Here is a 17,775-nt window from a genome sequence, read left to right as displayed (position 1 = left end):
ATGCTCCAGAAAGCTGCTGAGGCAATTCATCCTCTCAGGAGCCACTTCATGAAGAACTGAAGGGACAAGTGAGCCGAGCCAGCTGCCTGACTTCACTGTGACGTCCAGCCACTGTCCAGCCTCGGGCTGCGCACGCCTAACTCAGGCCTCAGGCGTCTTCTCCTCTCCGCCTACAGCAAGTCTCTGGAGAACCACCCCAGTGCCATTCATTTAATTTAAATGCCTCTCTAAACATTCTCTTACCCTGATAGGGTCCTCTGAGCTTCACCCAGGTCCGCTGGCCAGCCCTGAAATCCACCCTGAAATGCAGCAGGGATCCCGGCCCTCCAGAACATCTGCTTCTGATATTCACTTAACATCCCAGTACCTGTGTGGGCCACTTCGTTAAATGTACCATCAGCCCAGCTGGTGCTGAGGCTAAATGAGAGCCTGGACCTGGCACGAGCCCTCCTTCCTCTCAGGCACACAGCCCACCCTTCAGCAACATGGGACGTGGGACCCCCAGGGACATCCAGCCTCTGGCCACCTGTCTACAAATTCACCAAAATTCCAGAAGGGCAGAGCATGGCAGCCCCTCCCGCATATGGCACTGGCTCTCCGCCTTCCTCCCTGCTTCCTGGAACACAGTCTCTTAGAACAGCCAGGGTGAGTTTTCTTACACAGGAAGCTACCCCAATCACTCTAATTTTAGACAAACTTCAGCTGACTCCCTCTCGCTCACAGGATAAAATCATTAACCACGTTACAAAACACAGCACCCTGTACCCCATCTCCTCCCTGCCATGCTCTTGCTCACTTCACAGGAGCGTGATTACCTGCAAACACATCGTGCACATGTTCACGGCCCACCCAGTTGTCTACAAGCTCTGCAATGGCAGAGTCGTGCCGTGGTCTCTGCTGACGGCCCCAGAGGGGTCTTATCCATAGAAGTTGTTGTTAAATATGATAGAAACTCACAGATAAATAAGCAGATTAATAATTTTACATTTTGCTTTAATCTAACATCTTACAACTGCCTCATTCTTAAAATACAGCGAGATGAAACCTCGGCCTACCTGGCTGCTCTAGCATCCCTGGAGAAAGAGAGCTGGGGAGCTGATCCCACCTGTCTGGCCTTTAATCACCTTGGGATGACTGCGTACCTGCTCACGCAGAAGAGGTTCTAAAATGTGGGGGAATGCGACAGCTTCTCTCAGCGTCCGCAGGTGTTGCTGGCTCTAGTTCATCCCCCGGGTTGGCTCTGTCTGCCTCCTGACTCAGCTGGTGACTCCGTGTGCTGTGGGGAGAGGGATGCTCTCCAGGGCTCTGGCACCCCCCACAGTACCTCCTGCACTCCCCTCATCCTGAGGCCAGAATCCCGTGTCAGTTTAACACAGACACTCAGGACAACACAGAGGATCTGCTTGCCTGTAAAATACTCGTTCTGTGTTTTATATGGAAGAGATAAAATAAATGACACCAAGCTCCGGATGCCTAAAAACTCACAATTCATTGCCAGGACTTTGTTACTGAATGTGCACACAATGAGGATATAAATGTGTCTAGAAAACACTAACTCTGGCACAGCCGATGAAATGGATCCCCGTGGGGAGAGGCAGGTGCAGGGAGCAGCCAGATGAGTTCATCCCCAACTGTGTGCTGAGGTCGTGGGCCTGGGTCACTGAGGATGGAGACAGGCGAGCTGGCAGGACCAGGGGGCAGCAGGGACGGGCAGTCCAGGCTCCAGGTAGGAAATCCGCAAAGGGTCTGGACTGCAAGCCTGAGGGCAGGCCCGGGAGGAGCGTGGGGACCTCCCACTGGGGCTCCCACGCTGGAGTTACTTGTGAAGCTTGCAGTGTCTGAAGAGAACTGCATCAGCATGGTCTACAGGCTGTTGGGTATCTCCTGGGTCCCAGTTTCTCCTGACCACATCCACCAGGCCTTGGCTGCTCGAGGCAGGGGTGCTGGCTGAAGAGGGTGCATGGGCTACAGCCAAGGTTCATACTCACACTCTAGGGAGGGTGGCCTTTTTGACCTGTTTCTCCTCCTCCAGGTAAAATAGATTTTCTTTCTGAATTGACCATAAAAATCGTTTACTGAAAATTACCTGTTGGCTAACCTTACTCTCTATTCTCTTTTCTGAGACTTTTCATCATATCCACCAATTAACAACAACAACAACAAAACCCACTAATGAAAATAACTGAAAATGTTTGCAAAGATGAGAGGAACAGAGCTGCGTTGGGCCATGCCTTCTTCCCAATGACCATCAGCCGGCCACATGGCTTTGGGGTGCAGCAGGAACTGGCCGTGCCCGACACAGCAGCAGTGGACCCACGGCTCCTTGTGGAATCTGCTTTATATGTGCCAAAGCACTGGGCTCTGTGAAGCTGGTCAATACCACAACTGCAACACTTGATATAACATATACAACAAAATATTGTAGTCCAATTGAATCATAATGTTCCTAAAGCTCCAAAAACCTTCAAAAAGAGGCCAGGCATGGTGGCTCATGCCTGTAATCCCAGCACTTCGGGAGGCTGAGGCAGGCAGATCACCTAAGGTCAGGAGTTTGAGACCAGCCCGGCCAACATGGTGAGTCTCTACTCATAACACAAAAATTAGCTGGGGGTGGTGGCAGGCAGCTATGACCCCAGATACTGAGGCAGGAGAATCACTTGAACCTGGGAGGCGGAGGCTGCAGAGAGCCGAGATCTTGCCACTGCACTCCTGCCTGGGCATCACAGCAAGACTCCATCGTGGGGGGTCGGGGGAGGGAGCAAGAAACAAAACAAAACAAAAAACCCAAAAAGAATTATCTTTTCATTCAGAGACCTGTAGAGCTCTCTCTCTTTTCCTGTTATCTTCATTATAATGAACACAGTATTTCTTATAAAACTGAAAGTCTGGTGAAGGACCGTGGCAGGTGTTGACGTGATGTGATTTCTGCCCAGTGCTCTGAATGTCAAAGTGAAGAAATTCAATGAAGTATGGGTAAACGGCGGGAGTAACTATGACTCTCTTAAGGTAGCCAAATGCCTCGTCATCTGATTAGTGACGCGCATGAATAGAAGAATGAGATTCCCACTGTCCCTACCTACTGTCCAGGGAAACCACTGCGAAGGGAATGGGCTTGGCAGAATCTGCGGGAAAGAAGACCCTGTTGAGCTTGACTCTAGTCGGGCATGGTGAAGAGACTTGGGAGGTGTAGAATAAGTAGGAGACCCTTGCACCCCTCCCCACACCCGCAGCATCCTGCAAGGGGGCGGGGTGGGGTCTGTGGGCTTGCATTTAAAGCAGTGTCTAGAGGAAAATTTATAGCAATAAATGCCCACACGAGAAGCAAGGAAAGATCTAAAATCAACACCCTATCATAAAAATTGAAAGAGCTCGAGGAGCAAAATAAAAAAAAACTCAAAAGCTAGCAGAAGACAAGAAATAACTAAGATTAGAGAGAACTGAAGGAGATAGAGACACAAAAATCCCTTCACAAAAATCAATAAATCTAGGAGCTGGTTTTTTGAAAAGATCAACAAAATTGACTACTAACCTGACTAATAAAAAAGAAAGGAGAGAAGAATCAAATAGATGCAATTAAAAGCAATAAGGGGATATCACCACCAATTCCACAGAAATACAAACTACCATCAGAGATTACTACAAACAACTCTATGCACACAAACCAGTAAACCTGGAAGAAATGGATAAATTCCTGGATACTTGCACCCTCCCAAGACTAAACCAGGAAGAAGTTGAATCCCTGAATAGACTAATAACAAGGGCTGAAGCTGAGGCAGCAATTAATAGCCTACCAATCAAAAAAAGCCAGGTCCAGATGTGTTCACAGCCGAATTCTACCAGACATACAAAGAGGAGCTGGTACCAACCTTTCTGAAATTATTCCAAACAATCCAAAAAGGGGGAATCCTCCCTAACTCATTTTATGAGACCAGCATTATCTTGATACCAAAACCCGGCAGAGACTCAACAAGAAAAGAAAACTTCAGGCCAATATCCATGATGAACATTGATGCAAAAATCTTCAATAAAATACTAGCAAACTGATTGCAAGAGCATATCAAAAAGCGTATCCATCACAATCAAGTAGGCTTCATCCCAGGGATGCAAGGCTATTTATGTATGTTCAACATACATAAATCTATAAACATAATCCATCACATAAACAGAACCAAAGACAAAAAAACATGATTATCTCAATAGATGCAGTGAAGGCCTTCGATAAAATTCAACAGCCCTTTATGCTAAAAACCCTCAATAAGCTAGGAATCGATGGAACGTATCACAAAATAATAAAAGCAATTTCTGACAAACCCACAGCCAATATCATACTGAATGGGCAAAAACTGGAAGCATTCCCTTTGAAATCTGGCAGCAGACAAGGATGCCTTCTCTCACCACTGCTATTCAATATAGTATTGGAAGTTCTGGTCAAAGCAATCAGGCAAGAAAAAGAAATAAAGGATATTCAAATAGGAAAGGAGGAAGTCTATTTGTCTCTATTTGCAGACAACATGATTGAATATTTAGAAGACCCCATCGACTCAGCCCAAAATCTCCTGAAACTGATAAGCAACTTCAGCAAAGTCTCAGGATACAAAACCAATGTGCAAAAATCACAAGCATTCCTATACACCAACAACAGACTAAAAGAGAGCCAAATCAAGAGCGAACTGCCATTCACAATTGCTACCAAGAGAATAAAATACCTAGGAATACAACTAACAAAGGATGTAAAGGACCTCTTCAAGGAGAACTACAAACCACTGCTCAAGGAAATAGGACACAAACAGATGGAAAAACATTCCATGCTCATGGATAGGAAGAATCAATATTGTGAAAATGTCCATACTGCCCAAAGTAATCTATAGATTCAATGCTATCTCCATCAAGCTACCAATGACCTTCTTCACAGAACTGGAAAAAAACACTTTAAACTTCATATGTAACCAAAAAAAGAGCTCACATAGCCAAGACAATCCTAAGCAAAAAGAACAAAGCTAGAAGCATCATGCTACCTGACTTCAAACTATACTACAAGGCTACAGTAATCAAAACAGCATGGTACTGGTACCAAAACAGAGATATAGACCAATGGATCAGAACAGAGGCCTCAGAAGCAACACCACACATCTACAACCAGTCTGATCTTTGACAAACCTGACAAAAACAAGCAATGGGGAAAGGATTCCCTGTTTAATAAATGGTGTTTGGAAAACTGGCTAGCCATGTACAGAAAGCGGAAACTAGATCCGTTCCTGACACCTTACACTAAAATTAACTCCAGATGGATTAAGGATTTAAACATAAGACCTAACACCATAAAAACCCTAGAAGAAAACCTAGGCAAAACCGTTCAGGACATAGGCATAGGCAAGGACTTCATGACTAAAACACCAAAAGCACTGGCAACAAAAGCCAAAATAGACAAATGAGATCTAATTAAACCTAAAGGCTTCTGCAAAGCAAACGAAACAATCATTAGAGTGAACTGGCAAATAATGGAATGGAAAAAATTTTTGCCATCTACCCATCTGAAAAAGGGCTAATATACAGAATCTACAAAGAGCTAAAATAAATTTAAAAGAAAAAAACAAACAAACCCATTCAAAAGTGGGAGAAGGATATGAACGGACACTTTTCAAAAGAAGACATGTATGAGGCTAACAAACACATGAAAAAATGCTCATCATCACTGGTCATTAGAGAAATGCAAATCAAAACCACATTGAGATACCATCTCACACCAGTTAGAATGGCGATCGTTAAAAAATCTGGAGACAACAGATGCTGGAGAGGATGTGGAGAAATAGGAACACTTTTACACTGTTGGTGGGAGTGTAAATTAGTTCAACCATTGTGGAAGACAGTGTGGCAACTTCTGAAGGATCTAGAAATGAAATTCCATTTGACCCAGCAATCCCATTACTGGGTATATATCCAAAGGATTATAAATCATTCTATTATAAAGACATGCACACATATGTTCATTGTGGCACTGTTTACAATAACAAAGACCTGGAACTAACCCAAATGTCCATCGATGATAGACTAGACAAGAAAAATGTGGTACATATACACCATGGTATACTATGCAGCCATAAAAAACAAAGAGTTTCTGTCCTTTGTAGAAACATGGATGAATCTGGAAACCATCATTCTCAGCAAAGCGACACAGGAACAGAAAATCAAACACTGCATATTCTCACTCATAGGCGGGTGTCGAACAATGAGAACACATGGACACAAGTAGGAGAGTATCATACACTGTTTGGGGGGTCTAGGGGAGGCACAACGCCGGGTGGGGAGGATAGGGAGGGATAGCATGGGGAGAAATGCCAGATATAGGTGACGGGAGGAAGGAGGCAGCAATCCACCTTGCCATGTATGTACCTATGCAACAATCCTGCATGATCTGCACATGCACACCAGAGCCTAAAGTAAGATAAAAAATAAAAAACTGAAACTCCTAGGTGTTCCCAGGAAAACGCTGCTGGGAGTGCCCTGTACCCTGGAGTTCTCTCTTAGCCTACAGACAACGAAGGTTTCCTTCCAGACGGTGCCTGCTGCCTCTGAGGCTGAGGCTGCAGCCGGGTTTAGGGGCTCACTGGTCCCTAATTCCTGATTAAATGGAATCCCATATGCTGCATGTTTAAAGGCAAGTTTGTAAGCTTGCTCAAAAAGGAGAAAAATGTGTTGATCTGACTCCTGAATGTCCTTTTGGTGAAAAAGAATCTTCACCCGGATGCAAATTTCATGGCAAATGAATCTATGGAAACCTCTCTTCCCTGAGAACACATGCAGAGGTGCTGTGGGGAGTTCACATCCCGCTGAGACAATCTCTGCAGCAGAACGTGATCTCCTACACCGCGCACTGCTGACCTGACCTTCCACTGCCCTCACTGCACCCACCTTCAGAGGGCTCGTGGTCAAGGCATCCCCAGTCTGGGACCTCCGGCCTCTTCAGGGCACTCTGCCTGCATCCCGGGCTTACGGTTTGGGTAAAATTGGGTGAAATGAGTAAGAACTTTTGAGAAAAAGTATGAGCCTATCCTGCACTCTTTACCTGAAACCTCCACATTTCTGGCAGTGTGTGGAGAGAAGCATGTTACCTCCAGGCACACAGCTGTGGTCCCCTGCAGTGGCTGCACTTTCGATGTGAGGTGCATGAGGTCACCAGGCCACTGGGCCTTGCTTGCTCCCTGTGGTACTTCCTGTTCCCCTGCAGGCTCCAAGGACATGATGTAATCACCCCCACACGGACCATATGTCTGGCTGTCCCTTGCTCTAGAGAACGGGGAGAAGTGGCCTGAATCTGCACACCCAGGAGCTGCGGGACCAGCTGGGAGGAAGCTGGCCACAGGGACTCAGAATCCTCCTGACAAGCAGATGGATGCGTGCAGTTTAATGCGGGGCTTATGTTCAAAATCTAATTTTACGAGAAACAATCTGCCCAATAGTGAGATGTGTGGCCACAAGTCCGACCCTCACTTTTGGATTCTACACATGGTACCCTTTCCCTGTAAATGTCAGTTCTTCTTGTGATTCTTCGCAAAGCCAACATTTCGTTTCATGGATTGAAGTGGCAGTCACTGCAGTACCAGCAGCTGCCAGGTGCAGAAAGGACATGGTTCCAGCCCTGCCTGAGGGTCCGCTGCTCCTGCAACAGGTGCCTTATCTTCTCATGCCCAGAGGCTTGTGTGTCAGATGCTTCGCGAATGCCATGGACTTCTCCGTCTACACTTAATTATCCTCAATTTTTAACATACCTTAAAGTCAGTGTTCAAACCCCTGAATCATCAATATCTTTAGAGGATAACCTGATATATCAAACAGAGAATTATTGTCTCTCTTAAGGGCTGGAAGGATCAGCAGAGGTTAAAAAGGGCAGCCTCGGCTCAGGGCATGAGAAGCACCCTTTGAACCGAGATACAGCTACAAAATAAAATGGGAGTTTGGGTAATTCAGCAAAACAAATGTCTGCTCAATTAATTATCATTTTCAGTACTTCGTTATCTGACAAATGGCTGCAATGCATACACAGGTCATTTTGTCTGTTTTTACCTGCTTGGCCTTTGATTATTTTTGATATGACGACGGGAACGTTGTGCTCAGCACCTCCCTGAAAGACAAAGCCAACAGAAGGAAACGTGGTTATCATGATCCAGACTCGGAAAGTTCTTCAAATGCAAAAAGCGGGAATGCAGAAAAACATTTCCATACCTTTATACTCAGGCCCAAGCCACCTGCTGGCCGCCTGCGAAGTGTAACAGTTCTGTGCTTTAAAAAATTTCAGAAAACAAACCAACTTTAGGTTAAAATGCTCGATCAGAAAACGAATTCAAAATAAATTCTTCACTTAAGCCCAAATACTTGTTAAATTATATTTCCAAAGCAATGTTGGCTAAATATGACAGTAATGACATTATTTTAAATCTTTAATCTGTGGTACTGCACATGTGAAAACAAAGTGAGTGATAAAGAGCAGGCCCTGTTCCATGCATTGTCTGCAATCCAGGGAGAGTCCCTGCACAGCTGTCACCTCATCTGTATTTTGTTTGTGAGGAATGGGGTTCCGAGAAGAAGCGAGGTTCCCACCTTCTCCAAGGCGGTGAAAGGAAGCAGAGAGGAACACTCAGTTCTGTTGGAAACCTGTCTCTTCCCGCCAGCCCCAGCACCGGCTCCCTCTTCACTGTGCCACTCTGCTAAAGTGAGTCATGTTGAGAACAATCTTTAACCAACAGTAACTCATGAATGAACAGTGTTTTCACATCCTCTGACCACAGGTGCCTGGGTTATTTAAAGGTAGGTTGTGATAAAAAGCTAAAAGCACAATAGGCCCCAACTGGATACTGAAATGGTAAAAATCTCCAAATCTCTTGGGCATTAAGCCACGCACAAATGTTTTGCTGTGGTCTAATCTGATGAATGCACCTGTTAGCGACTTCAGGTAGACACAGGTGACTAGCGCCCACTCTGAGGGGGCACACAGAGGCGGCCTGGGGTAGATGGGCAGTGGCCAAAGCGTGCTTTTACCTCCAAAAGACACTACAGGAAAAAAGGAAATGGCATTCTTTGAGTTCTAAGGGAAAACATAAGCATGTTCAGACTGAATGGCTCTGAAAGGAGACTTTTGTGCAAAGCAAGGACACTGAAGATGGTGGCAGAGCCCACACAGAAGGGGGGACCCAGGAGCCCCCGCCAGCCAGCACTGCAGGTGCAGGAAGGCCGCTGTGAGCGCTTCCGCAGCCTGGGGCACCACGGGTATCCTTCTTAGGGGTGAACACTTTATAAACCTAAAGGAAAGAAACTAAGAATTGGAGCAAATATACCTCCACTGAAGTGTGTCTATGGGGACACAGAAAACAATACCTTAATTGGAAATTTTACTATTTTGATCTCTTTTGCGCATGTAATATTTTTAACTGACAAAAATAATTATACACAGAAAAAGAGCTGTATTTCAGGGTATTTGCTAGAGAGTGATCATTTTGGCTTTTTCTTGGTCAGGCTGGATTCCATATGCTATGAGCAGCAAAGTCAGAGCCATTCCTGGGAAGTCCATACCGTGGGTTCTTACAGCATCCACATTCTCAGTATTTACCAGCAATGCCACGAATGCTTCCCAGACACACTGCGCCAATGGACAGGCTCTTCAACCTCTCATCAAAGCATTACTGACAACAGCCAAGATATGGATAGGTGAGAAAAGACAGCAGATGCGGTAGACACACCAAACGGGACATCATTCAGCCGTAGGGAAGGAAATCCTGACATCTGTGACAACATGAGAACCTGGAGGACATTGTGCTGAGCAGAATAAGCCAGGTACAGACAGACAAATCCAAAGGTCTCTCCTGCATGTGGGATCTAAGAATATCGACCTCAAAGCAGAGAGTAGAGCCGTGGCTACTAGGTTTTGGGGTGGTGGGGCGGAGATGCAGGCCAAAGGGAGCCACATTTCAGCTGTAAGGTGACAAGTTCTGGGCTCTAGTGGAAAGCAGGGTGACTATGGTTAATAACGCCATGTTTCCTTGAAGTCTGCTAAGAGAATAAACCTTATGTGTCCTCACCACAAAAAACAAAGGTCGCTGTCAGAGGTGATGTACGTGTGATTTCACAATGTATATGCATATGAGAGCATACCCTGTATGTATAATTTCTATTAGTTACAGTTCAGGAAAGATGAATGAATAAATTCCACTGTGCAGCTAGAGGGTTTCCAAGGATATCCTCTATTAAGGAGGGAGAGGGAGTTACTCCCGCATGTGGGAAGCATATCATTTTCCTCCTCAACGTGTGGACGGGTGACTTTGCCAGAATGTGTCTCACAGTGAGTGCGAACTGCAGAAAAGAGGGGGGACTCACTCACTCCCTCAGTAGATGCTGAACTCTGCAGGGTTCATGGCCAAGAAAGGGAGTGGGGAGAAAGGCACCCACCTACTAGCTGCTCCTCTGTGTGACAGTGAACGGCCTCACATTTCTAAGAACTTTTCTGTGCAACAGAGATTGAAAACTGAATTATCTACATCATAGTAACTAGAGGCCTCTCTGTATAGAATTTCTGAAAATGCTCAATAACATTTTAAAATTTTACCCATTAATGTAAGCATTTGAAACTCAGGCAAGTAAGCAAGTATAAGATGAGGGAAAATTCATTTTGAGACGAAACAAGTTAGCTTCTGCCTCGACAGACTGCCAAATAATGACATTTCGAAGTTGTCATTTGACTCACTTATAGATGTCAGGAAGATATCCCAAAATATCCTAAAATATCCTTGATATTACAAAGAAAATATCAAGTAACTGATCACCTGTGGTAAAATCTGGACTAATGTTCTTAAGATAGGTAAGAAAAAATTGGAACATAAACAACCAACATAAGTATTTGTTTATCAGAACTTGAAGAGCTTATTCTCTATGACTGGGGCTAGGCCAGAACAATGTTTATTTAATTTCTGCTTTGTGCACTCTCCTAAAATGTCCCTTTCTGTGTAAGTTCGAACTAGCCATTTAGGTCTCTAAATCTCTCTACAATTGAGTTTCTGCATCTGGAAAGTCAGGACTGTACCAGGAGCCGTAATGGGAAGTGCTGTGAATGGGACAGTGACCCCTCAATTCCATGTTGAAGTCCTCACCCCCAGTGTGACTGCATGCGAGGCAGGGCCTTTAGGAGGTAACTAAGGTCGGATGAGGTGATTCTGGTGGGTCCTGTCTGACAGGGTTGGCGTCCTTAAAGGAACAGGAAAAGACGACAGGGATGGCGCTCTCTCTGTCTGTTTCTTGCTGTTTCTCTCCCCACCCCCGCCTTGCTCTCTCTACCTCATGAGGACACACCAGGAAGCCTGCCCTTGCCCGGGCCAAATGCAATGCACCTGGAAGAGGGACTGCCCCCTCCCGGAACTGTGCGGCTGGAGTCCCTGCTGTCCAAGCCAGCCCACCTTCCGTTCTTTGTCAACGTGGAGCCCAAGCTGCCTCGGCAGGAGTCAAGGAAGATCACTGTGGAAAGCACGTTATAAATCATCAGGTTTAACAAAACACCGAGATGGTTAGATTTATCCATGAAAAGTTGATACTTTAACCACCTCATTCAACACCAAGGACCCTAGTGCGTCAAAGTTGAGAGAAAAGGCTCAGGCAATTTGCACTTCCACGCTCCTATAAATGGACATTATACAGTTATCACGGCTCTACAGTGTTAACAATTTTCAAAACGAGATTTATAAAACTTACTGGATTATAAAAAGTAAATGGGAAAACTTCTGCGGCTTTTAACTGGAACTTTCCACACGGCAGTCCGGCTGATGCCATCCTGCCTCCTGTATCCTAATTATTTTATGACCCCATAGTTAATCCAATCATTTTAATTTAAGCATTTCTATAGCGCTCTGTTTAGACAAACAAGTGTCATCAAAAGGCATTTCTAACACAGCCAAAACAGTGCACTGTTTCATTCATCTCCCAGCACATAACCCTTAAAGTCAAGGACACACACGCAGGTGTGGGTAGTGAGGTGCCCGGAGGCTCATTATACATCTAATTATAAATCTAATTTATAGCCTGACTCCCCTATTCAATGCACTCCCCCATAATCTCGGCCTTTTCACTTTCCATGTTCAGGGGCTCCGGGAACTCACCAAACAAACAAATTCACAATACAATCGAATGTATCATGAAACCTCTAGAGAACCGAGGTTGGAATCTAAGGTAATTGTTCAACAAGTTATTTTCAAATTCAACCCTGCTTTTGTTTTCACAAGCATATCAGATAAATTTTTTCAGAAAATAGTCTGCATTTTATAATTTAATCCCAAACTATGTTTTGACATTTAATTAATGTTCACATCTTGGTAGCAGTTATCATTATGTTAATAATAGGACACAGCTATCTCCACATTATCTTCTGACCACATATTTTAAGGAGTTTTTTTCTAGGACACAGATAACTCTTATCAATTACATACTTTTCATGAAACATAAAAAGTGGTTTTGGGGTACTTAAGATCAGATTTCTTACCCTGGTCTTCTAAAACATCGTTCTTCAATTTATTATTGAATTACATGTTTGAATGGGTCTCACCTTCTACTTCAGATATTCAAACTGTGGACTTAACAATGAATTTAAATTTGTTATTGCTGCAAGCTCATGTTCAGATTTGAATACTGCAATTTCCAGAAAGATTTCAATCAGTTCCGCAAGTGAAACGCTGCACGCCTGCCGTGGCCACCAGCCAGGGCCCTGCCCCCAGGTTTGTTCAGCTCAAAACCCTTCTTGTGGTGAGGACAGGACAGCGTGGAGTGCTAATTCCCCTGCTCTCTCCCTGGGTCCAAGTCCCTCCCCTGCCCTTCCCTGGGGGTCTTCCTCCTCACAGGGACCTGGGCCTCACTCTTGTAAGAAGAGAATGGAGATGCGGGAAAGGTCAGGGACATAGAAAATAAGGTGTTTTGTTTGTTGTTTTTTGTATAATTGAAAGATTTGAAAGTTAAATTTTAAAAATCAGAAGTTTATAGAAAAAAAAATTCTGAAGTTTCTACTTTGCACCCACACATGAAGATACTTTCAAACATACTTGTAGAATTTTATTTCAGGAACCAATGTGCTAACAGACTTCGCCCTGGGGCTCCGTGATGGGGGGTATCAAAGAACGAACCATTGTGTCTTCCACAGAGCTGGACATTCCCTTTGCTTTAGCAAACACTCTATAAGGTATCTTTCAGAATGGGCTACTTGAATCTCTCTCCACTTTTTAAAAATAATTCAAATAAAGTTTTCTAAATGGATGAGGGAACCTGCATTTGCTATCTGAAATAAGTAAACTATTTCTTGAAATGTCTGGATACAATGATTTCAAACTAAGAGTTATTTGAAAAGCCTTGTGCATATTTGCCTAATTTGGATGTTAAATCCCTAATAGAAGGATTTCAGTATAATGGGATTAGAGTTTTAAAAAGTATATAACTCCTAAATTTTAAAAATTAAATGATTCCGTAATATTCTACTTTCTTGAGTAGTTGGATCTGGCTTCTCACACTCAAAGCCCCAAGTATGAGTTTCTTCAGGTCTGAGCACAGCCCAGGAAATGGAACAGGCCATCCTTGGCCAGCGTTGTGGGGGAGCAGCCCCCCAGCCCCGACCTGATGCGGGGACAGTGCCCTGGGGTCTCTGTGGGAGCTGCAGTCAGGAACCAGGCCCCTGGCCACCATGACCTTACAATGTTTGCATCCTGGCCTCGGAGTCTCTGGTCCATCTGGATCCTCTGCCTAGATCCCTGATGGGTGCAGGAGGGGAACTTGAAGAAGCTCTTCCCCTCTGAATTAGCTTCCAGGGTGGCCTCGGAGTCTCTGGTCCATCTGGATCCTCTGCCTAAATCCCTGATGGGTATAGGAGGGGAACCTGAAGAAGCTCTCCTCCTCTGAATTCACTTCAAGGCCTTTTCTACCCTTAGCTCTCTTCCGCCGGCCCCTGTGCTGATGGGCCTGGCTTTCGAGGGGAGCTGTCCCAAATGGTCCAGGGAACTGAGGCTGGCAGCTTTCCTGATCAGCCTGGCCTGCACTATCTGGGCCAGTGATGAGGAGCAGGGGCATCTCTCCATGTCAGCTGCCTTTCCACACCTGGGCACCCACCGTGATTAGTCATGGGTGCTAAGGGGCCTGTCATTAGCCTTCCACTTTGCTCTTCACAACAGGCACAAACAGCAGACACCAGCAGGGCAGGCGACAGACCCCCAACCCCAGAATGTCAGGCGACCATCAGGTGATGGCTAAACTTTCTCTCTAAAATGATAATTGGGCACAGCCAGTACCAAGGAAAGGCCATCTCCCAGTAGATAGAAAACACCTAAAGCTGGTGATCAGCAGCTTCCAGATAAGATCTCAGGAGGTGGGCGAGGGGCCTCCAGCACACAAACTTCCAGACAGAAGGGCGGTGTTTAGCTGGTCCATGACTTTCCTCCGGGAACACTCAACTAGTAAGGGAAAACGACTCAAGTGAACCTGTGCACAACTCCAGTAAGCGCACTGTCCACACGGCCCCTCCCAGATGCTGGCAGGCCACTGCACATGCAGACAGCCTGCCCCAAAGGAAGGAGCGGGGAAGGACGGCTGCAACCCCGGAACCGTGCCAGGCAGCGGAGAAAAGCGCAAGCCCAGGGCTGGACGGGGCACTGCATCACTCACGTTACCCACCTGGCCCTCTTACAAGTCCCCTTTACTCCCTTTCGTTCCTGCTCTAAAACTTTAATAAGCTTTCACTCTTGCTCTAAAACTGGCCTCAGTCTCTCCCTCTGCCTTAAACCTCTTTCTGTCCTCAACCCAATTCCTTCCTCCTAGGAGGCAAGAATCGAGTTTGCTGCAGACCCTTGAGGATTCACAGTTGATAGCAAGAACACACCACACATGTGCGCAAAATTAATTTCTAGAGAATGTGTGCATCATGGCAAGTAAGGCTTATTAAAATAAATGTGTTGGCAATATTGAAAATATAAATTTTCCTTGGGGGGAGAATTAGAAGTTTATAGAAAATTGTAACTTTTTCTATAAACTTATAGAAAGTTTCTATAAGTTTATAGAAAGCGGGGACTTACATCCAACTAAGAATGTGCAGAAAACTTACCAACTTTGGACAGTTCCTGTAACAGCTTAGAGTCCTTAAAGGAATGGACTAAGTAGAATTTAAGTATGTGGAGCGGATTTTATCTCCATGCATCGTAGATCCATTTTGCATGTTTGCAAAATGAGCACCTAATTGCATCCCATTCACCTACAATTGAAAAACACATACACAAAGATGTTGTCTGTGGAAAAATGCATATGAAGGAAGAATGTAAAAACGTAAATGTATCAGTAGATAGGCCGGTGAGGAGGCAGGCAGGCCCCAGCTGTGAACGCACACTTCACGCTTTTAATAAAGTAGAGAGATCTGGAGCAATCTGATGCTATGTTGGCATATAATAAATATTAATAATTGCATCGCGTTCTGTTTGCTCACTTCAAATTTTCTAGGGGTGGAAAATTATAAAATTAAAATAAAAAATGCTTGGCAGATTATGCAATTGTCTTTGCTATAAGATTTTAGTTACTGAAAGTTATATTTGAGTGACGTGCTTTGTATATGATTTCTTTATAAAGTGTGCTTTGTGCACACACCCTTGGACACAAATACATGTAAACTATTATTTTTAACTAAAACTTGGTGTAAACTTTTATAATGAATATGGCCAAACTATTCATTATTTTAAGGTTTTCATATTCTTTAAGCCAGAACTTTCCTTATTAAAGTGAACTCTATTCTGGGTACCATTAAATAACATTTTAATCAACTAACTCAGTAGTGTTGAAAGCTAAGACAAAGGTGAATTTTGCAAGAGTTGGCCACTATCTAGGTGGTGAGAGATAAACTCTAGAGGTGTTGCTGATGACTGCATTTTGTTAATTGTTTTGGAACCTTTTTCAGCAAGACTGTCCACTTTTCTCCTTAAGGTATGAATTTCAGAGCCCTGTTTCATCCTTGTAGCCTTCAGCCCCATACCTGTGAAAATCCACAAATCACTTGCTTCCAATTATACCTGCACTTCTCCTGGCACTTTGTGCCTTACAGTCTGTTTATGTTCCAGTCATACTGCCTCGCCATGCTATCCTCTGCTGCGGAGACAAGCCTTTTGAAAATAAATTAATCCGAGATAAAGGGCAGCGGCCATTTTAAATGCAAGAGAGATCAATTTCAAACAAGAATTGATGCCTTGCAGAAGTGTAGTTAGTAATTTTCATAAGAAGGATATCCTCCCACTTAACGCCAGCTAGGCAATCAGCAAGCACATCTGGTTTTCCCTGGGAAAGAACATCATGAGGGAAGAAATCATATCAAAGTTTGACTATGTACGTACTCTAATGAGCTTATATAATTCTTCCAGCAGTGGGCAAGTCACTGACAAATGAAAGCTCATAATGCAGTTGTTTTGCTTTCTGCTTTCTAGTTTCTAAGAACAGAAGCCAATTCTTCTTACGCAGTATTCCATTTGTAAATGTGCAGTGTCCCGCAGACCTTCCCCTAATGGACTAATGAGAGCTCACATGCCCTGACAGGACCAGGGGCACCAGGGGGAGTGGGCTCTGACCCAACCAAAAAAGACAGGCAAGGTGACAGGCGCAGGAATCAAGGCTGGCTCACTGCATGAAGAAGCACACAGGAACTGGCTTTCAGAAACTGGAAAGAAAGAGATTTTGTGTTGGGATCTGAGAAAAATACAAGAGTTAACTAACTAACAAATGTCTGTCAATAAAGTTATCAACAGAAAAATACATAATGCCGATAAAGTGTCAGATTAGCTTAGAAGAGTTGTTACTATATTACTTGTATTTTGGCTGAATTATAAAGTATTATAAGGGAAATTGGTCATTTGTCTAAATTTAAGAGCATAAAATAATAAAGACTAACGTTAGAATAAAAAAAAAAGTAAAGCAGAAGTAATGTCTACTCCTGATTTTGGACCCAAAGAAGAAGAAGCAACTTGGGAGTGAAATGTAGATAGAAATGTAGATAAAGTAGTGATGAAATATTTACTTTATGACAAACAAGTGTAGAATTATGTATATTGTGTATAGAGTTTATCATAAACTGTCTACATGTTTGCAAGTGTCATGATACATTCAACAATCTGAGAGAATTTAACTTCAATCCAAGTTAAAATCACAGTTCTTGGGTTTCCTTCACATTGGTTGTTATACAAGCAATTTACCTACATTTAACAAATAATTTTCACAAGCTCAGTGAACTACCGTAATTGCCTGCCTTTCGAAGGTGCAAAGGCTTGAGACTGACTCAATTAGTACGTTACTATATGTTATGTGATGGTCTTAATTTGCATATTATAAAACGCACCTTTTAATGCATTCACTGATGTGCTCAATTATTCCAAAACTGCACAGTTGTAAAGAGACATATAGGAAACAGATGAAAAACACCATGGTCTTTGATTTTAAGCTGCCTATATTCAGAGTGGCAAAGTCAGTATCTCATACCGCAGCCTCAGCAGAGTGTGGCAGGGGCCTGAACCGCATTTCCCCGGGAACAGTAAGGGGCAGGCCAGGGCGGGCGCGCGGCGTACTCTGAATTCTAACAGTTAAGTCTACAGATTTACATGACCCTGACAAAGCCTTCCTACAGGACAGACAGAGCCGCGATGCTACACAAACTCCTCCAGGAAGAGGAAAGAGAGGAAACCCCTGCAGACTCTTCACGAGGCCAGCACAGCCTGACCTCAGGAGCAGGCGGCATCACCC

At 44.2% G+C, this 17,775-nt stretch overlaps 1 protein-coding gene and 1 long non-coding RNA gene across 2 annotated transcripts in view; one reads left to right on the top strand and one right to left on the bottom strand.

The window, feature by feature from the left end:
• The window catches only part of SNTG2 (syntrophin gamma 2), a 350,315-nt gene that overhangs the window by 207,544 nt on the left and 124,996 nt on the right, over positions 1-17,775 (bottom strand). Inside the window, exons 3-4 of the mRNA XM_017514037.2 lie at positions 8,221-8,277; positions 8,062-8,119 (exon numbers count right to left, since the gene is read on the bottom strand). Of these exons, the coding sequence (XP_017369526.1) occupies positions 8,062-8,119; positions 8,221-8,277 (115 nt within the window). The remainder of the gene's footprint in view (positions 1-8,061; positions 8,120-8,220; positions 8,278-17,775) is intronic.
• Positions 2,891-10,359, top strand: LOC119468865. The gene is made up of 3 exons (XR_005197654.1): positions 2,891-2,967; positions 3,242-3,249; positions 10,348-10,359. It is a non-coding gene; the product is annotated as an uncharacterized LOC119468865 (long non-coding RNA).

This window comes from Cebus imitator, unplaced genomic scaffold (genome assembly GCF_001604975.1).
Source record: "Cebus imitator isolate Cc_AM_T3 unplaced genomic scaffold, Cebus_imitator-1.0 Scaffold512, whole genome shotgun sequence".
NCBI classification, from domain to species: domain Eukaryota; kingdom Metazoa; phylum Chordata; class Mammalia; order Primates; family Cebidae; genus Cebus; species Cebus imitator.
The sequence above is the reverse complement of the archived record's forward strand: the minus strand, read 5'-3'. Positions and strand labels throughout refer to the sequence as shown.